This window comes from Carettochelys insculpta, chromosome 1 (assembly GCF_033958435.1).
Source record: "Carettochelys insculpta isolate YL-2023 chromosome 1, ASM3395843v1, whole genome shotgun sequence".
In the NCBI taxonomy this organism is placed as follows: Eukaryota; Metazoa; Chordata; order Testudines; family Carettochelyidae; genus Carettochelys; species Carettochelys insculpta.
This window is the reverse complement of record NC_134137.1, coordinates 165,402,474-165,424,111: the sequence shown is the minus strand read 5'-3', so window position 1 is coordinate 165,424,111 and position 21,638 is coordinate 165,402,474. Positions and strand designations below refer to the sequence as shown.

The window sequence follows — 21,638 nt, the reverse complement described above, 5'->3', positions numbered from 1 at the left end:
CATACAAAATGCATTTCGAAATAGCACTTAGCTATTTTGACATAAAGGCAATTGAATGCACTATGCCTTATTTTGAAATAGGCTCTATTCCCTGTCTCCTCAGCCCCTATTTAAAAATATCTATGTTGAAATAGGCACTATTCCTTGTGGAATGAGGTTTGCCTATTTTGAAGGAAGCCAACCACTATTCCAAAATTATTTCGAAACCATGGTTGCAATATATAGATGCTACACATATCCCAGTGTTCCCATCAGAACAACACTTAGGAGCAAATGGGAAGATGGTGGTAGGAACAAGACTGACTGGGAAAGACAAGTAGAAATATATACATATTTCCTGTGGCTTACTTTATAATTTATAAGGACCTCTAACACCCCAGTGAAGAGGGCAGTATGAAAGCTTCAGTTGATTGTTTGTAATTATTCCTTCAATACATTTAACAGGGTGAAAAGAAAATGGTTAAAATATATCTTTTTGTTTATTATGAACAGGAACTTTCAGTTTGGATTTCAGTGTGTTTTCAGTCCTTTTTCCCGGTTGTAAATTATATTTAGTCAACTCAAACTATTATAGCAAATCTTACATTGTTGCATTAAGTTCTCAAGGATCTTAATATTTTTGCTTGTGTTCCAGGCTACTGAACAAAAAGGGTGTGCAGTTGTAATAGCAGGTGTGACAAATAGCTTTGTTTATTGTAGGTCACAATACAGTACAGCCAGTTCTGTATTTGAAATGTAGACTCAATGACATTCTTGAAGAAAAGCTGAAGATCCCATTGGTTAATGAAGCTCGGGAAAAGGCTCTGGCCACTGCAGCACAGCAACAGATGTCAGCTCTTGAACATGAGCGGAGAAAGGTCACGGGAACGCTGGAGAGCAGCAGTGTTCGAGTTGCAGTTGCAGCCTTAGGACTGTCTAAAATTGAGGTAAAAAACACAGTAAATCTGGCAGGATATTACACAGCTTAATGAGACTGCGGTGGTTAAATTTCAGAAAGCATCATTAAATAGGTAAAGAAGTTAGGGCTTTTTCATGCACAGAACAGTCTTCAACAATATTATTTTGTTTGTTCTCTAATACATTATATATTTGAATGTTTATGAAAAATAAAACCCAAACCTCTCAAAAACAAGTGATGTCAGTTTAGTTGGTCTATGCTGTGTGATTCTTCTCAGAAAATAGCAACAAAGGGTCCTGTGGCACCTTATAGACTAACAGAAAAGTTTTCAGCATGAGCTTTCTCAGAAAATGTGACTATGAAAGTTTCCATACTCCATGGCTGTGTCTACACTAGCCCCATTCTTCAAAGGGGGCATGGTAATCAGCCTGAGTGGAGAACAGTAATGAGGTGCTGTGATGAATTAGGGTAATTCTCCCTGCAGCAACTTCGAAGGGTCAAACTTCGAAGTGCCAGCATGCCATGTAGCCATGGGCACTTCGAAGTACCTGCACAACTTTGAAGTGCCTTTACTCCCCAAAATTTACTCCTGCTGAAAGCCTTTAAAACCTAACCCCAGGCAAGGGGAGGGGTGGGAGGAGGAATGAAGGAGAGGTTAAACCCTAAGCCTACGAAATACCAATAGTTATAGAGCTAGAGACAACAGGGAAGGTAGTCCCAGGAGTGGCTGGGCTCCCTACCCCAGAAACCAACTGCAATCCCAAGGCCCTGGCAAAGGAAAAAGACTGCCAGCCCAAATATTGTCCAGAGAAGAGGGGCCTTGCCACAACCACCACAAAGAACGCATGCTAAGCAGGTAGTAAATATATGCTGTCAAGAGACTCTCTGACCTTCTGGCACCCCAGATTTACTCAATTGCATTTATCTATTACTAACTAAGCCATGCATAGTGTCTTTGTCTGATCTGTGTACTAAAATCTTATCAAGAGCAACATAACATTTTTGTAAATGTAAAATCTTAAAAGTAGTGAACTGTCATTTAGACTCAGGGAGTTCAGCCCTACTTAGCTTAACAAAGAGAAGACTAAGAGGTGTCTTGATTACAGTCTGAAAGTACCTGTATGGGGCACTAACAGTGATACTGGGCTCTTTAGAAGAAAAATGTATATAACATTATTCCATTGGCTTGAAGATGAAGTTAAACTAATTCAAACTGAAATTAAGGCATACATTTGTAATATGGTCCCTTCTGGTCTTGGACTCTGTCATTTGATTATTTAGAGACATTCTGTCAGGAATATCATCATTTCTGTTGCAGTAGTGTTATTAAACTTGTAAAGAGAATCTGTGTTAATTTTTAAAAAGTCAAATTTTAGTATATGAGTAATTCCATATTCTGCAATATCACAACATACAAGCGCATTTCCATTATGAAAATAAAATGTAACTGTAGATAGGTCATGACCAATGCCCTGGACTATATATTTCTGCTTCCTCTGGATTTTGGTGCCGTTTGACCATCAAGTAGTTCCCTGTGTGGCTCCCTGTTATGCCAGTTGTATAGGCACACCCTGTGTTTCCCTGGATGTGGCCCCAATGCTCTGTGGTATAGTGTAACGCAGACCTTGCTAACGCAGTATTCTGCCACTAGAGGATTCCCCTGTGCAGGGGAAATCATCTACTTAGCAGTTAAATTGGCTGTAACACTGCTTTGTGCTGCCAAAAACTGCAGATAATTCTTAATGGGGCTGAAGAGCCTGCCTTTTACATAATATCTAATTCAATAGGTTAAACATTGGTATGGGAATTGTGGCCTACTCCCCTGTGTTTGAGAGCATTAAGGAACCATTTATGATACTTGAAGTAGTTTTATGAAAAATAACTGTGGTTACTGAAAGAAAAAGAGGAGAGTAAAATTCCATATAATAGTAAAGAAAATTAAGGCTTTATGTGTGTGTAAATGTATGATTTATGAAAACAAAAAAGCAGTCACATACCACTTTAAAGACTAGCAAAATAATTTATTAGGTGATGAGGTTTTGAGGGGAAGACTCACTTCTTCAGATCTCGAAATAGTGCTGTGCTGAAAATCACTTGTCTCCAGATCTGAAGAAGTGGGTCTGCTCCACGAAAGCTCATTACGTAATAAATGATCTTGTTAGTCTTTAAAGTACCACATGACTGCTTTTTTGTTAGGATGTAGACTAACACAACTACCTCTCTGTTACTATGTATGATTTATGATGGAGTGGAGTACGAAGACAGCTCTCTCTCCTAGTCCCCAGAGGTGTTGCCTAAACTCTTTTTCACTTTATGAAGCTTCCTTTTAAATAGTAATGTTGCAAATTAGTTATATAATAAGCTGTGTTTTTTTTTTTTTTGCTGGTACTTGCTAGTATTGAGTGCCAGCACCTTGGCAGTCCCACCCTGTGGGATGAGAGGTGGAGCCAGATGAGTAATGGCTCCTCTTTTTTTTAAAAACAAACAAACAAAAAGTAGTGATGATTAAAAAAATCTACACTTTATACATCCATTTATAATATGCTCCTTACCGTGGAGGGAAATCTTGACTCTGTAGACTTCAATTTGATGTTAGGGGGCCATGATAGGTATCTATGGGTATCTAGCCTTATGCTAGCAAATCTCTTGCTGGTGTGATATTTTAGAGCATTTAATACATAATGCTTCTGTACCACTTAATACACACTGCACAAGAATGCTATACTGAAGGATTAGCTCTGAGTTTAGTCAGGACTCAGAATATAGTGGGAGTAAGCATAGTTATCTTGTATCGGTAGTCATGCTAAAACCTACTGAGAGTTGTAATATGATTTGAATTTTAGGGTATGGTAGTTGATAATCAAGATTAAGTGTGAATATTTAATCATGAGGTGTCAAAATATTTGAAATGTCATATTTGAGAATCAATAATAAACATACGTGGTGAATATAATATGCAGAGAGAGCCCCTTTCCTCATGCAGGCGGTATTCTTCTGTCAAATATTTACTTCAAGAGAAATATGGAGCTTAGCTTTGATGCAGAAGAGATTTATTTAACAGATTAAAACCAATATATTTCTCCATTAGGTAAACCATTGTAAAGTTTAAACTCTGAAAACTGATCTTAATAAAATCTGTCATAAATTCATGTTTAATGGTCACATAAAAACAGTTCGTAGTGTAGAAATTATAGCAGAGTTTATTGAAGAAGCCTGCAAGTAGAATTATGTTTCTCAATTGACTCTAAAGTTCCAGGCTACATTCTCATTTGATGTCTGAATTACCTAAAAATGTGTGGTTTGGCAAATTTATTAATATTTGTGAAGTCCTTCCGAAAGGATTTTATAGATTAATGAATAAATAAAGAAGCTTTTGCTACAGGTTCAATTACTTGTATGAACAGAAGGAGGTGCCATCTACATTTTAGTATTTGCCCTCTTTACTTGTTTTCCTTTAAAACCAAAATGATGTCGACCTTTATTCTTAGTCATGGTTGTGTTTGCCTTTTATTTTGTATGCCTGTTAGGGAGCTCGGTTGTAACTGAAGAATTTGTCCTTGAGAGTCAGAGTAAAAGTGCAGGTTCATTTCTGTATAGTATGTGACCTGAAGCTGTACACATAGGCAGCTGAATGTCACCTCTATTTTTGGACTACTCTGCTAAAAATTCTCCTGGTGATTATTTCTTCTTGTCATATGAAGAGCAGTTTATGTACAGTTCCTAAAAATTGTGTTTCTTAGAGGAAAAAATTATCTATAACTCTCTTCAGTGAAACACTGATTTACTTACTCCATTGCACTCCTAAGTAAGGAATGGTGCATTATGTTAGGCATTGTACATGCAATGTCTATGCAAAGAGAAAGCTTCTAACCTTTTAGCGTTGGGAATCTAATGAACACAGAGACAAGAAAAGTGTGGGAAGAAAGGGATATAACATCCAAGTAAATGACTGAGGTGATGATGATTGTGTGAATTTGTTTTAATTAATGATGAGTGTGGGGAAAATGATAGGGAAGGTAGCTTTTGTGAACAAAGAGAATTGGAAAAAGGGAAAAGAGAGGCAAATGCTGAAGAGAGGAAAGAATGAAGTGGAGCAGGTCAAGTTGGGAGGTCTGCCAGAGGAGGGACTATGATGAGTGGAGGAAACAAGAGGTTGGAGGGAAAAGTCAACAAACAGTATAAAGTGTGCAGAATCCATAGTGTAAAACAGGGGTGGGCAAAATCATACTCAGGGGCTGGATCTGGTCCACCAACCTTGTGTCTCCAGCCTGCTCAACCTATTAGTAGAGTGTGCACAATTACAGCCAGCAGCATTTGTTCAGCCTCCCCTTCTCTCCCCTCACCTTATTCTGTCTCCAGACAGCCTGCTCCTAGGATTCTCCTACTAGCTGTGCAGAGTGTCTGTGTGGGGGGTGGGTGGGAAGGGGGATAGCAAGGAGGCAAGAGAGAGGAATGCTGAATTCAGAGTGTTCACCTGCCCCGTACCCATCTTTGCAGAGCAGGTATCAGGAGAGATACAATGCAGCTGCTCCAGTCTGAAGCATGGCTTGTAAATGACTCAGGCTATGTCTACACTACACAATAAAGTCAAATTTAAGGCAGTTAGCTTCATTTTACAATGTCACTGTCTTCGCTGTAAATGCCATAAGGTTGATTTTAGGGAGTACTAAGGTCAATGATATAATATCATCAAAAGTGACTCGGCATAGCATCAAGTTCGAATATAAGAGTTTGAATTAAGGCCAGTGTGAAAATGCCATGTCTTTAAATTGATTTTATTAGCTTCCAGAGGTGTCCTGCATATATCCCACAATGCTCCTTGATTGTCCTCTCTGGCCGCTTCCATTTCCAGTGCTCCTCAGGTTTGCAGGAATTAGGTAACAGGAAGCCCGCAAGTTTGAATTTGGTACCAGGAAGCCCAAGGTGGCTAGCCTGTAGGGTCATGCTTGTATGAGAGGCTGAGAAACTTCTTTCTTTATCATCAGTGCAGTGAGTGCATCTACCTGTTAAAAATAGCCCCAACATGGCATTCGTTATTCTCTCTCTCCCTCTGTAAACTAAGCACCTGGATTTTTTTCAGTGCTGATGCCAGGCTGTGCCCCACCACACCACGTGGCAGCTAGACTGTGGGGGTCATGCTTATGAGAGGCCAAGAAACATTTGTACAGCTATGGGGCTCAGGGACTTGTGGGATAGGTTCCTACTGTGCACCTGCTGCAACAGTCAATGAAGATTGAGTGTGGGAGCAATAAGTCAACTTTATGGGGAGGTGAGGATAGTCAAATGCAAATTCATAAAACCCAGGGTTATAAACCTGGTTTTAATAAAATTGAATTTACATTGTAGTGTAGATGTAGCTTTGCTCAGGAGTGCAGAGCAGGGCAGATTTTGCTTAAAGAGACAGAGGGTGGCTTCACTCAGAAACTTACCATGTAGCAGCCAGCACACACACACCGTGTCATTGTCACACAGACCCAGTTTGTGCCACACACACAATCACTGTCACATATACACTGCAGCACACACTGTCTGTTCCAAAGTCCGTCTCTCACATACAAAATGTTTCTTTGTAACACTCACACAGTTTCTCTCTCTCCTGTAGCCCCTCCCACAGTCCCACCTCTTGTTCTGAAGGCCCCATGCCTTCCAGAGGGCCAAGGGCTGGCCCACAACCAGCGCCAAAATTTGTGAAGTGGCCCCTCTGCAAAAATTACTGACCACCCTTGGTGTGAAATGTATTCTGCTTTCATTGCTGGGTTTGGGAGCTATGTAGGTCTGGAAAGGAGGTGGGGGCCTCAAGATGATCCCTTCTCTATCTTGGTTGTGCATTGCTGCACTCTGTCCCCAGTGAGTGGCTCAGCTTTAAGAAGCACCTCTCTTTCCTCCGCCTAGTCCATAAAACTGGGGCTGCATCTACACTATGTGATAAATTCAAATTTATTAATATCAATTTTATAATTGTGGAATTTATAAGTTTGAATTTGATCATCCTCACCTCCCCACGTGCTCCTCACGAAGTCGACTTATTGCTGCCACTCAATTGGCAAACATCGACTTGCAGTAGTGCATTGTGGGAACCTATCCCACAGTTCCCTCATCCCCATAGCATTCTGAGTATGCTCACTGGTCTTTGAGATCACCTTCTCATATTACATTTTCCTTATTCCCCTCCCGTGCTAAGCAAACGTCCATTTTTCCCATTGGAAGAAGGAAAGGTAGGGCATCCACAGAGATGGCAAAAATGTTCACAGAAATGTCTTTGTTCTGTAGCTGAATTCTCAACTGGCCATCCAGTAAGTGTCCTCGCTCCTGTGATTGCAAGCCCCTGAAATTCTTTCCTGTCCTTGGAACCCTAAAAGTGTGCAAGCTAAGACATGGTGTTGCCTGGCAGCATTGTCAGCACCAAATGGCAGGCACATCCTTTTATTGGGTCAGCAGCTATGCATGTGATGTGGCTGAATGCAAGAAAGGCCTCGACTGTGTGGCGCATATGGGTGAGGGAGGGGATTTTGTGCACAATGTAAACCACTAAGAAGAAGTTTCTCAGCATCTTATGCAAGAATGACCCCCAAAACAGCCTTGTTGCCACGTGGTGTGGTGAGGCAGTGGTTGGCGCCAGAACCATGAATTCCCTGCCGGGGCTATTTGTAATGGGTAGATGCGCTCACAGTGCTAACTACAAAGAAAGAAAGACATTTGTGAGGCTCTAATACAAACATGAGCCCACACGCTTGCTGCTTCTACTTTGAAATTCACGGTAGTCCTGTTACCAAATTCCTGCACACCTGGAGAGCAACAGCCAGAGCAGAGTACTGCGGGGCATTGTGGGTTACATATGGGACACCTCTGGAGGCTAATAAATTCGATTTTAAGATGTGGCACTTCCACACTGTCCTTTAATCGAGTGTTTAAATTTGAGATTGGTGCTATACCTGTCAGGTAACTGCAATATTGTAATCTCGATATTAGTACTCCCGAAATCAAGCTAAGGGTATTTGAAGTGAAGACAGTCACATGGTAATATTGAGCTAACTGCCTTAAATTCAATTTATCTTGTGGTATAAACACAGCCTGTGTGAAAAGGGTTCATGGGACCCAATGCCTGATTAGTTGAGTGAGATGTTTCATATGAGCATTACTCTCCAGTGGAGTTCTGGTCTAGGAAAGGTGAACAGGGTTTCTGTCTTGGTCTTTATCCAAGCTCACCATTTCCCTGCTGCCCTGACTCAGTCTATTATGGGAGCCCTTTGTTACAAAGACTTCACTCTGCACATGGCTCTTTCCTAACCCTTCCCAGTCAAGTGGCTCAAAGAGGGAAGCATCTAGGATTTGGTGCATAAAAATTTTATTATTATTATTATTATTTTATTATTAGGTAAAAAGTATATTTTAAACAATAACAAATGAGATCTCGGATCAAATTCTGATCTCAGCTGCATTTTTGTAAAAGATCTAGAGTAATTTCTTCCCAGTGCTCAGTGTTTGTCTTCTGTCAAAGTGAAAAGGTAATGTATACTGTATATGATTTAAAAAAAAAATCCTAGAAGTTTTCATACCTAGTTGCAGGCTATACACCCAATCACAAATAAACTACATTGATTTTAGTATGTCATTAAGGCAACATTCATTGAAGCACAGTAAAAGAGAAAACCGTGTCCTCAGTTTAGAAAATGTTTGAGCAGAAGAAAAACAAATAAACCTGAGAGTCAAAACATTAAGTTATTTTATAACAGAGGGTTTAGACGTCATAGGCCAGAGTGAAAAAAGAGAGTTAAAATAATATTGGAAAAGCATCAATGAGACAGAGAGATCCAGGGAAACTCTCACGCTGCCTTAGTCACTGTACTAGAAGGATCCACAGTGCATAGAAAAGATGGATGGGGTACTTGGGGAGAAAACAGAATGGGCTGCAAAACTAAAAAAAAGTCAGAAAGACAAGGATGGCTAATATTCTGAGAATATTAATAAGTTAATAATGTGATGCTTGTAACAAAGCATATTTTTTCTATCTGCTCATACTGAAAACTCATCCTGGGAAATGAAAGTCAATTGTATTCTTCACCAGTAAGAACAATTTCACATTTTGGAATATCATTAGTAGTTATGTTGATACATGAGCCAGAATAAAATCTACCTCGCTCTTTTACAATTATATTGGTTGTACAATGATAACTGGAGTTAAAATGAGGAAACATTTGTGCTTATCACTAAAAAAGCAGGTATGATTTGGAATACAGGTTGAACCTCTCTAGTCTGGCACTATCAGTGGTCCGACATGATTTTAGCCAGATGTATGCTTATCATGGGAATGGCCAAATTTCCTGTGGTCCCATAAAGTTTGTTTACAACCACCAGTGCTGGCTCCCAGTGTTCTGTGCTGTTGTTTGGCTTTAACTTACCCCTAAATATCTTCTAAGAGCCTAGTAGGCAGTGGAAATGTTGCCAATGCTCCTAAAAAATATTGGCCGCCTCTGGTTCGGCAAATAATCTGATTTGGAGCCAGTCAGGTCCTGAGACTGCCAGATTAAAGAGGTTCAGCCTGTACATAGGAAAGGGGCAGGTTTGCTTACTGACGGGTTATATTTTGTCATCCTTCAAATGTTAACTACGCCTTTGTCACCCTTCCTACTTTTTCTTGAGGTACCTTTTTAAAAGTTCCAGGTTTCCTAGCCATCAGCTCTCTCAAGCACAAATTCACATCCATCTATCTCTTGAGAACTAGCAGAGAACAAAATATATAGGCCACATTCTGCCATCTCCCGCTTGAATTATTAATTCAAACATTACTTGACACTATTTCTTTTAATAATGATAATCTTATTCAGTATCTAACTTTTTGGATTCTTCTCCTTCACAAATCCTGTTCATAATTAAAAAATGCAATGCAATGCATTTCTTCCATGAGCAATTGTGCACATTTTCTACTAATTTTAGAAAGAGTTGTAACCTTAGCATAGTAGGAGGATAGACCTTAAAGTGTGAATAATAGTAAGTTTCTTACTTCACTAATAAAAGGATCAACTTTAAATTCAAATTTTCTTTTGTGAATTCCCTCTAGATCTTGGGAAGCATGTGCCTTGGCACAATGGGGCATAGTATTATTTAAAAACAGTAGTAACTGGGGTATATACACACCCTTCATGCACAGCAGTAGAAAAACCAGTCTGGATGACTCTCATGACACTTAGCTTAGCAAAGATTTCCCTATACCATGAACTTGTTAAATTTAGAGAATGGAGAGAGTGAGCTGTAAAAGCTGTAATTACTGAGGAAAAACTGGCAAAAATGACCAATGATGATGAAGAAAATTTTAAGCTTAAGTGCATAACAAGGACTAGCTTTGACATATGGTTATTTTCTGATATTAGTATTTGCTGACTAGCTGATAATTGCTGACCTTGGCAGTATGGTAGAAATACCATAATGTTTGATAAACCGTGCTACTTTTGACTAATTTAAAGTATTAAACCATGTAAGTGCCACTGTCACGCTGCCCGAATTTAAGGCAACTTTACTTTTTTGGTTTGAAGGTTGAATGCATACATGAAATTCAAGCTAATCACTCATTAATATTTTGTTGATCAGAAATATTTTTTACCAAAACAAGAGTACTTTTGTCCTGAAAATTCCTTGTACTCCCCCTGATTCACAAACCTCAGTGAAGTATCTTGCAAATATCACTTTATCTCAGTTTTAATTGAGTGATTATAAAACAGTATACAAATGCCTTTCCTCTCAAGACACATTTGTTTCCAGATTTATTTTATCCATTTGAGTCACTATTTTGCAATTTAAAATTAAGGAAAAGCCATCTGGGATAATATTTATGAAAATTAATAATGAACTAGTCTGCATGTTTAATTATACACCGTTATCTTGTTTTAGTCTGAATCTCTACATCAGAATTTATTTACTTTTAAAGTCTTTATTATGGTTGCACTTATTCAGACTTATAAATTGTTCTTTTATTTGCAGAGAGAGGCACTGTGTAGGCCTTCTAAGTACCCTCAAAAGTTGAAATCTGTGGACTACAGGATAGAAGTGAGCATGCCAGAGTATTTTGAAATCCCTGAAAAACTCTCCATTCCTGTGTTAGTAACAAGCAGAGTTAATTCTAAAGCCATTTCAGAGGAAGACCATCAGGCCGTAAAAGTAACAGGTAAAAAATCAACTTACTGTTTGAATGTCAACTGATAATGAGACATCCTTAACCTTGAACTTACCTTTTCCTGCCATGTTATCCTACTGCCCTTGTCCTCTGTTCTTTCCAAGTGTATCCACAAAGGGCAAGTCCACACCACATTTTGGACTGAGTAGCAGCAAGTCTCTAAGTCCAGGTGTTTCTCATTGGCCCATCTGATATCAGGGTCCATTAAATTAAGGGTTTACTGTAATGTGTGCGTTTTTTGTGTCATGATATCTAGGCGCATAGAGAGTGAGGTGTAATAGTCAATTGAAACTTACGCTGATGTAGCCTTTTGATTCAAGTTTCAGTACATTTCTTGTCATCAGCTAATGCGAGGAAAAGGTAGTTGGGAGACTTCTGAGGGTTGCGTTTTTGTTGTCCTGGAACCTTAAAACTCTGTCTGTCCTGTCAGAAGTGAATGGTGTCCACAGATCACTGATTTGTGAACTGCCGGCATACCTAGCCATTCAGGATATTACATATGTGCATCATAGCTCTGACAATTAAATGTTCCTTTTGCCATTTCATTTTTAAAAAAAACAAGCAAACAAACAAAAAACCCATATGTGGCCATTCATATTAATGTTTATAAAATGGCCACAACTAGGGTTTGAATTTAACACTTAACTGAGTTGTAATGAGTTTTGCAAGTATCGTTCACTCACTGGTGAGGTGGAAAAGAATGAGTTGCATTTCAATACATACAAAACAACAGCAGAAGATGTGGCTAGCAGGATCAGGAAAAAAAGAAAAAATAATTTTTAGTCTCCTGGATGACTCTGTTCTGTATGTTTCAATTAGACATTTATAATCTCCCCTAACCAGATTTATCCCAGCAGTAATTCCTGGACCAGCCAAAAACAGGCCAGGCCAGGCTGTATATTGTGAGATTGCAAAAGAGGACGTCCTTGCAAGTGTCTGCGGAAATTTCAGGGTCTGTTTTAGTGAACAGATCCTTGAAATCATGAGGCTATGCATGGATAAATGACTGGTGAATGTTTATAGGAAGGACCCTTAGGGAGGATGAACACTCAATCACCTGATAAATATGCTGATAGGCTATCAAAACAATTTTGTTTGCTTTTAATTTTTACACACACCTGTTGAAGGGCTCTTGTCCTCACTAAAGATCGTTTAAATGCAAAATTTGAAGATTTATGTGCTCAGCCATTTTCAGATTATTGATTAGCAAAGAAAGTCTTCAGATGTTGTGTTAGGAACATAGTAACTGCCATTCTGGATCAGACTAGTCCAGCGTCCTCTCTGACAGTGTTCATAACCAGATGATTCACAAAAAGATGCAAGAAACTTCATAGTGTTTAATTATAGAGGAACCTTCCTACAGGGCAATGTTTTTTTTCCTAACCCTTTGATTAGGAGTTTACTTATGTCCTGAAGCAGAAATTCATATCCCATCCAAAATATATGTGTAGTCATCCCCTCTCCACAAACATTTCATCCTTCATTAGTTTGGAGATTCTGAATTACATCTCAATAATTTCATTCTTTTTATAGTTCCTTGAGGATAGAGCTGAAAAAAAATGCAGTAGAAGCTTGATTATCTGGTATTCCTGGTATCCCTGGGAAACGGGGTGCCAAATGATCCAAATTTTCCAGTTATCTGAGTGGGGCCATTGCACCTGCTGACACTGGCCCTGGCCTGCGTGGGCGGAGATGGGGACAGCTTCACTGCCACTAACCCTGGCCAGACAGCTGAGAAGCTGGCCCTGCTCCCCTGGCCCTGGGTAGCTGGCCCCGCCTGAGCAGAGGGCTCCGGCCAGGAGTGCCAGTTAACTGAGCATGCTCATTATTCAAGTGCCCAGTAACATGGCTTTTACTGTATTATCAGCAATCTTCAGTTCTAATAATACTTATTAACAAGAACTCTTCTAATCTCCCACTGCAATTATAATCTTCCACTGAACACACGAGTGAATACTGCTCTTGTATTCTTAGAAATGGGGAACTTTATACTTTCTGTGCCAAGATGTCCTCTTTGTTATTTCTTTGGTCTTCTGGAACAGTGAGCAAGGCTGTTATGTCTCTCCTCTCCTCTCCTCTTCTACTTCATAGAAAAATAAACTAGCTTTTTGTCCAGGTCACATTCATTTACCTACAGAGGTTTTGCAGCTGTTTTGAAACAGGTTAATCTCATTGTCATTGTTTTCTCCTCTCATAAGCATTGATCTGAAACCTAAATTCATCCTGTATAAGTGTGATGTGAAATAATTATCCAGGCAAAATAATTCTTGTGGAAGTTCACATACCTTTGTAATTTGTGAAGATAAGTGCAAAGGGTGAGCTATTGTCATATAACTGGTATGGTCTGTGGGGCTATGTCTACGCTAGAGAGTTTTGTTGACAAAACTCACAGAGCATCAGAATGCTTTTGTCGACAGATTCTGTCAACAAAAACCAAGTGTGGACACTCTGGGGGCGAATGGGGGTGGGGGGGATTTTGTCGACAGAATGTTCCTCCAAGGTGCCAGCCAGCTGGCCGGGAGGGGTGCCTTGTCCATGGCAATCACAGCTCCATGCTCTCTGCCTCTGGCTGCTCTTAAAGCTGCAGGGAGTTCTGGAAGCCCAGTGGCAGAAAGCTGAGCGCGTGCGAGCAGCAGCATGCTGCCTGCCTGCCCAGCACACCTCATACCCACCGATGAGGACCCATAGCTAAAAGCCAGTAACTCTGAGACCCCCAAAGGCCCTCGGGGGAACAGACCAAGGGGTTCCAGGACTCACCCCATGATGCCAAATGCAGAACCTCATCGTGGACTGGCCTGGAGCTGGAGCACTTGCTTAGCTTGTGGGCCAAGAAGGATGTTCTTTTAGACCCCACTGCCAAAAGGCCTAATGACCTGGTGTACGGCTGCCTCACTGCAGCCCTGGCTGACCACAGACACTCCACCCACACCCTGGAGCAGGTGTGGGCAAGGATCAAGGAGCTGCAGCAGGGTCCATGGGGGCCTGGGATGCATGGTGGAGGTCAGGGGCTGGGATGGCCACCTTCCCCTACTCTATTCAGAACTGCACAAGCTTCTGGGGGGTAAGGATGGTGCCCCCCCAGCACAGCAGTTGTCGACACTGTTGTGGAGGGCCCCCTCACCCCCACCAGAGCTGGAGGACACTGGGGACACTGCTGGTGGCACGGTCTGAGCCAGACATGGACCCCAAGTACAGTGAGGGGACCCTCATCATCCCCCTGGACTCAAACCCCTCGAGTGAGGTGACATCCAGGGTGTCTCCAGACCTCTTCAGGGTGTCAGCGCCTGGTGGTTTCCCCCCATGACGTGGTAGCCAATTGACGTGTGGGCGAGCCAGGGTCCTCGAGGAAGGGGGAATCCCTCCACCCACCAGCAGGAGGAGTAACGCAGTCACCAAAGGACAATGGAACTCCACGTAAGGTCTGCCCACCCCCTAGCAGGCAGGCACCCAGTCAGAGAAAGAAGACGACAACACTGGTTTAAAGTATAACTAACAAGAAATTTATTAGCACAAACAACAACAGGCAAAAATACAACAGCAACAGTAAAACAAGCACATAAACCGATTCATTATATTATTAACTCTATGTTAACTAAGCTTTAACTTACAACTATAACTGTATAGTCCATCCTGGAATTCAGCAGTGTTGTTTTTATTTTTCTGCAAAGAAAAGTAAGTTCGTTAGGAGAGGGGAAGTAGGAAAAGGGAAAGGGAGTCTGGGCTGGGGCGCTACTCCCGGCCCAAGTGGCTGGTGGCGGAGGCCGCTGGGTCTCTTTACCCACAGCCGACCTCCTAACCCCAGCCTTTTCCCGGGGCTTTTGCCCACTTGGGAGAAAGATACAAGGGGACAATAAAGGAGAAGCACTTATTACCTACTTATCTTAAACAGTCTATTACTAAACAGTCTATTATTATGTTTAACTAAATGCAAACACTACCATATTGTAACTTAATAAAACGCTTTTAACCAAGTGTGGCTTGTTATGTAACGTAGGTTAGATAGGCCCAGCCATGTGGGGTCAGGCTTCCAGGCACTGCCCTCCCCCCGTCGAAGAAAGGCACAGTGAGGGCTACGTTCCCTCACTCCCCTATAAGGAGTCCTGGTGCCTACCAAATGTCTTTGAATAAGGTGAATGTATGAGTTCTAGTGTTTGAGGCCTGGCTGAGCCTTAGGCCTAGTCAGTTTACGTGTCAGATGCAGTGATGTCCACTCCGGGTTGTAGGTCAAATCCGATTGGTTGTCCAGTCCAGTAGAATACTCAGCTAACGATGGCCCCAGCACGCGTGCGGCTGGTGAGCGATGATGTGGCTAGAGGAGCAGTGATGACGTTGGTGGGCCTCTGGTTTCCTCACCGGGCACGCAGTACCTGTGGCCTGAGCCACGTGCCAGTTCGCCACCCAGTGAGTACGCCTGGAGACCCACTTGCCGCTCCTGGATGCAAGCGTGCAGCTTGGGTTCGTAGGGGCGCTGGTATGGCGGCGCCGCTTCACAGCTGGCCGCCTCCCTTTGGAAGAGGCTACGGCTGCAGTGATTGGCCCTTGGGCAGCGTCGCCTTGACGGCTACAGCGATTTGCTCAGTTTGGATTCACACCCCTTCTTCAGCTCTCAGGCAGAGCTACAGCAATTCCTTCAGCTCTGAAACAGAGCCACCTAGAGGGCAGTTGCTGAAGTGATTTCACAGCTCAGGGCAGAGCCAGCAGAGCGGCTGCCCAGTGATTTCAGCTCAGGGCAGAGCCAGCAGAGCAACTGCCCACTGATTTCAGCTCAGAGCAGAGCCCTATTCAGCTCTCAGGCAGAGCCACCCAGAGGGCGGTTGCTGCAATATTTCAGCTCAGCTCTGATCTTTGAAGCAGTGGATGCCTAGTGGCCAACGCTGTTCTGTATAGGGCCAGCAGAATTCTTGCAGTCCTCAAAGGCGGCTTCTCGCTTCCCACTGACCCCGAATGAGCTGAGGGCTCCAGATTTATAGGCAGTTGTCATGATTATTTATGAGATAATTACCATATTCGTGATTTGTGTCACAGTCTTCAATCAGGTCCCCCTCTCGGCCGAAGGTTCTGGAAGCTTGCTGAAGCTTGCTCCCTTTGGCCAATCAGAGGACTCCGTTTGAATCCTAGCTTCATGGATTCAAGTTACCAGGGAAGCTAACTGCCTCAAAATGGCCATTGACGGGGCCACAAAATGGTGGCCTATGAGCTTTTAGTTTTTCCATGTCCCTGCATTGATTTTACCTCAGCCAGAGGCTTGTTTCCCATGACACACAGGGGCGATTATGTCCTAGAGATAAAAATCCCCGACACAGGGGACCATCTGGTGAGTACCCCCTGGGTCACACACCCTGAGGTATAGGTAGGGATGCAGAGGGGGTATTCTGTGAGTGCAGAAAATCTTGAAAGATGATAAAATGGAAATTGAATATTTTAAGGAATGCCTTGCAAGCCTCTTTACAAGATAATGTGTGTATAGAGCTATACACACTGCATCTGAAAAGACAGTTGGCTTTTTATATGAAGCAGACAACACCTTTTGTATAAACCAATTTATCTTGACACCAGTTTTACTCATCTTTTTTTTACATACGTCTGCCGTGTAAATATTTGTGCATTTTGTCTTCATGTATTTCACATTATTTGTCATTGTATTAAAGAACATTACTCTTATAGCACTGTGACATGTAGGGAATACAAAACTGGCATTATTATACTTCATGAAAACTCTTCTTTCTTTTGTTTTTTCTGAGAAATTTTGATTTCCTTTATGTTAAATGAGTTTAGATATGGAAATATATATAATCTAATTTAATTAAGAATTAATTGTTGATATCTGTGTTTTGGGTATGCATTTTAAGCTATTTAATTATTGGTTTTTTTGGTAATTAAACTGCTACCTGATTGTATGACAATTGATAATTTCTTAGATGACATAGTTTGAGTTATCTTAAATTACCAGGGTGTGTTGTCTGGTAGAAGTGTCTATAGACAGTGGTTAACTTGATTGGTTGGTTTATTTGGATTTTTTAGAAATATAAATGTTTAAATGTATGTAAAATATGTATGCTCTTAAATATATGTGTACACACCTGAAAAGATACAGTTTATATATTACAAATATTAAGTGGATTAACATCACTATTTATGTATTTTCTAACAGTTTTAGGTACCTGTTAGGTATTCCTTTTGACTTCTATGTATGGTCTGAGTGCCAGTGATACTTTTTAAAGTCACCAAGGGCTTGTCTACACTAGCCCCCAACTTCGAAGGGGGCGTGTTAATCAGAGTGACAGGAGATTACTAGTGAAGTGCTGCGGTGAATATGCAGCCCCTCATTAGGCTAATTTTCCCCTGTGGCAACTTCAAAGTCTCAAGCTTCAAAGTGCTGGCATGTGTGTAGCCGCAGGCACTTCAAAGTGCCCACGCTACTTCGAAGTGCCTTTACGCCTCCAAATTTTGGGGAGTAAAGGCACTTGGAAGTAGTGCAGGCACTTCAGAGTGCCCGTGGCTACACACATGCCGGCACTTTGAAGTTGCCGCAGGGGAAAATTAGCCTAATGAAGGGCTGCATATTCACCTCAGCAATTCACTAGTAATCTCCCATTACCCTGATTAATGTGCCCTGTTCAAAGTTGAGGGCAAGTGTAGACCCAGCCTTAATAGTTCTACTTACGGCAGTTTCATAAATAAATAAATAAAGATTAAGAGCTTTACTGTGTAGGTGGTGGTTGATAGCATTAGCTGGTCTTTTGTTAATCCACAGGCTTTGAGTAAGCTCCTGGCTTCCTGGTGGAGGAGGAGCAGGGCTGAGCTCCTGCCTCACATGCTCATGAGAATCTGCTCATGTGCCACTGTTAATACCCATGCCCAGGTTTGCTGACCCCTGCTTTAACATATTACCATATTTCCGCATGCCCCTCCCAAAATTCTATGAAAGTTTCTTTCTATGGGTACTTTTGGTAAAGTTTAAAGTTTTTATTATGTCTCAGAGTTGTGGTGACCTAAAAGTGGATTAGGGAGATTTTTGAATAAAAGAAATATTCAGCTGCTTTTTCTAGTATTTTTTTTTTTTTTTGGAATTTCTTTAGATTTTTCTAGGAATTTCTATCTTGGGATGAGATATGATGTGTAGATCTTTTGATGGATTTGTTAGCTTTTCTGGGAAGTGGAATGAGGCAGAACTCAAGTTTAGAAAACCACCTTCAGACTTCACTATAGTCGTGGAGTGTGTAAACTTCTAGACCTTGCTAATTCATTTCTAAACTTGTGTGCATGTAGGCCAAAAGCTACAATTATGTTATGTATTGCGTACACCTTAAAAGCATTGCAATAAGAGAGAAAAAATTGGTTCTTTATTCAGTGCTTACGAATGCTTTTTCTTGTTTGCGGTGTGCAAATATTTTTAATGTGCTCTCTTTTTCACAGCTTGTTAATGAACAACATAATTAACTTCCTTTGTAATGATTTTTTTCTTGGTGTTTGATGGTAAATCAATAGTAGTTCAGTACTGTGGAATAAAAACCATGTCAGGTTTTAACTGCAGGTTAACCTCAGTGCTGCCCGGACCGTGCTGTGCAGGTCTCCAGCAGTGATTTAAAGGACCAGCAGTTCTGGCTGCTGTAGCTGCCACAGTAGTGGCTCAGAGCGCAGGGTCCTTTTAAATTGCTGGGTTCTGGGGCAGCTGCCCTCCTGTTTGCCAGCACAGGATGTATGTATAACAAAACCTTTTGACAGACCTTGTATTACTAATTACAGAACTTTTCCAAGAAAGTACAGCATGTCATGGAATCTCCATCACTGGATAATTTTAAGAGGTGGTTAGCCAAACACCTGTCAGGGATTGTCTAAATGGTGCTTGATCCAGCCGTGTGTTCAGGGGACAGGACTTGATGATATCTCAAAGATCTTTCCAGTCTTTGGATTCTATGTTGGGGACCAGTTAAAAGAAAAGTTGTATATTATGTTGAATAATATCATGATAATACCTAATTGTAAGGCAGCAATTTCCATAATATCTAGGTGCCAGACGGCCTTCTTTATTTTTGTCTTGTAAACATGAGCAATATGATGCTGCAAAATCAGCATTATTTTGCACTCATATTCTGAATTGTTATTATTTGTGTTACAGTAGCTCCTAGCAACCACAACTGATTTGTTCAAAGAACAGGAATAACTTGATCAGAGAAAGGTGTGTAAGAGCTATGTGCAAATCAGGGAAGTAACTACTAAAAATGCTCGCCATAGCATCTGAGCTCCATCTGGGAGTGCTCCTTATGCGGCCAGAGGTTGAGAGAGCCTGCAAAGTAAGAACTGTGCATTTTATGGAAGCCAAAGTCAGTTTGCAACAGTTGTGGTCTGGAAATCCCATCCTGGCCACTGTTACTCTTAGACGTACGTACTGTCTATGTCACATGGAGCCAGAGGTTGACCTGAAGTATTCATTTTTCATATTAAGGGCCAGCTGTGACTGATGCCTATAAAAGTGCATAACATTGCAGGAAGCCATTTCTATTGCTCTGGGGCTGGCCACAGTTGTGTCTTGGTTTTCGCTAACAGTCACTGCTGCTATTTGATGATCCAGAAGGCAGTTTGGGGTCTTCAGGGACCCTTGAGTTGCAGATCTTAATCACAAATGTTGGCTGTACCCCCTTAGTCAGAAATGGTCAGACAACCTCAGCTCTTCTCCTACTCCATCTTCCTAGTACTAGTAAAATGTAGGCAATATGTTCTCATCTAGGACTCAGTTTCTGGGAACTACATTCAGCCCTACTCTGAATTAATTAGATTTCACAAAGCCACTGAGAGGTACGTACTGTGATCAGTTTCCAACTACCTCTGTACTCCCAGCTAAGTGTGTGATTCCCCAGCTGGTGTTCACATGCTTGCAAGAGCTTGATGAAAACAAGGGTGGATGTAAATAGTTGCAATGGTGTGGCTAGCAGCAGCATGGCTTAGCTGTGCTGAACACAAATCCATGTGAAACCAGTGTGTATGTACTTGCTGCTGCCCATGCTACCGTGGTTATCCTACAATTTCTGCTTTTGGGTGCTTTCACTGAGCTACTGTGATCATGAGTACCCGAGCAAAGGAATCACATCCTAGCCTGTAATGTAAATACAGCCATAGAAATGGTGGTTCAGATTCAGTTGTTAGTCCACAGCGATATAAATCCTGACTATAAAAACAAAAAGTCTAGGAGACTTGACTGCAGAAATCCATCTCTGCAACTCTAACAAAGACACAATATTGCCAGCATTTCATCCCCATAACAAAAAGGCCATTGTCTGGCCGGTGATCCTGAGCTCAGGTCACTGTTGCTTAGCAACTTCTCAGATGTGACTTCTACAGTTTAACCATCTGTAAATGTACATGCATCACAGTTTTAAAATGTTAATATGTGACATTATTAACTTGTTTTAAACTGCTTTAGAAAAACCATAGCAAGTTGAGGAAGATTTATTTCTGTGTTTTATTTGTTGATGAGAGAAGGGAGGAATAAAAACCTGCATTGGGGAGACATCTGGGGCAAGGAGTTCTTGACGCAGTACCACAAAACCCCAAAAATGTATTTGTAGAGAAGAAAGTCTTTTGGACATCTGAAAAAATGGTTTTAAATCTGTACTTGAAGGAAGAGAAACAGAGGAAACAGTTCCCTGACAATATATCAAACAAAGGGGAGCTGGGGGTAGGTTGCGTGTTAAGGGGTTACCAGCTGAAGAATGGGCAAAAGGGTTGCTGGAATGGACAACCTGGAGAATGATTACAGTTTGTGCTATGCCCAGTGCAGAAATAGATACTGTCAGTAAATCCAGCTCACCTATTAGCTGATGAGGCACAGAGGTGGGATAACAGTTGTGCAGCTAGCACGGCTTTCTCTCTGTTACTAATCATATGCAAGAGGATATACTGTTCTGGCAGGAGTCATCGGGCAGAGCTGTGACACATGGGGCAGGATGTGTTTGAAATCCTGGCCCTATTGTTGTCAATGAGAATTTTGCCATTGACTTCAGTGGTGCAAGGATTTCACCTACAGTTGTATGTGTCTTTTTTCTTAGACTGCATCAACACTACGAGATAAAATCAAATTTATTAATATTGATTTTGTAACTCTGGAATTTATAAATTGGATTTTTGACTATCTTCACCTCTCCATCTGCTCCTCTCAAAGTCGACTTATTGCTGCCACTCAATTAGCAAACATTGACTTGCAGTAGTGCATTGTGGGAACCTATCCCTCAGTTCCCTCATCCCTGCAGCATTCTGGGTATGCTCGCTGGTCTTTGAGATCATATTTCCCACATTTCATTTTCCTTATTCCTCTCTGGTGGTAAGCAAACATCCATTTTTCCTGTCAGGAAGAAGGAAAAATAGGGCATCCACAGAGATGGCAAAAGCAGTTAATGGAAATGTCTTTCTTCTATAACTGAATTCTCACCTGGCTACCCACTGACAGTCCCACCTCCCATGACTGCATCTGATCCCTGACAATAATACAGGGACCCTGAAAAGCTTGAAGAAAAAGATGATAGGAAAGTTTTTGAAAGAAGACAGTTGCTGATGGGAGAGTCTTGGGCTTTCTAG

At 41.4% G+C, this 21,638-nt stretch overlaps 1 protein-coding gene across 1 annotated transcript in view; it reads left to right on the top strand.

Annotated features, from left to right (window-relative positions):
• The window catches only part of CFAP47 (cilia and flagella associated protein 47), a 324,141-nt gene extending 307,964 nt beyond the window's left edge, over positions 1–16,177 (top strand). Inside the window, exons 42-44 of the mRNA XM_074988334.1 lie at positions 700–926; positions 10,874–11,057; positions 16,092–16,177. Of these exons, the coding sequence (XP_074844435.1) occupies positions 700–926; positions 10,874–11,057; positions 16,092–16,177 (497 nt within the window). The remainder of the gene's footprint in view (positions 1–699; positions 927–10,873; positions 11,058–16,091) is intronic.
• The last annotated feature ends 5,461 nt before the right edge of the window (positions 16,178–21,638 follow it).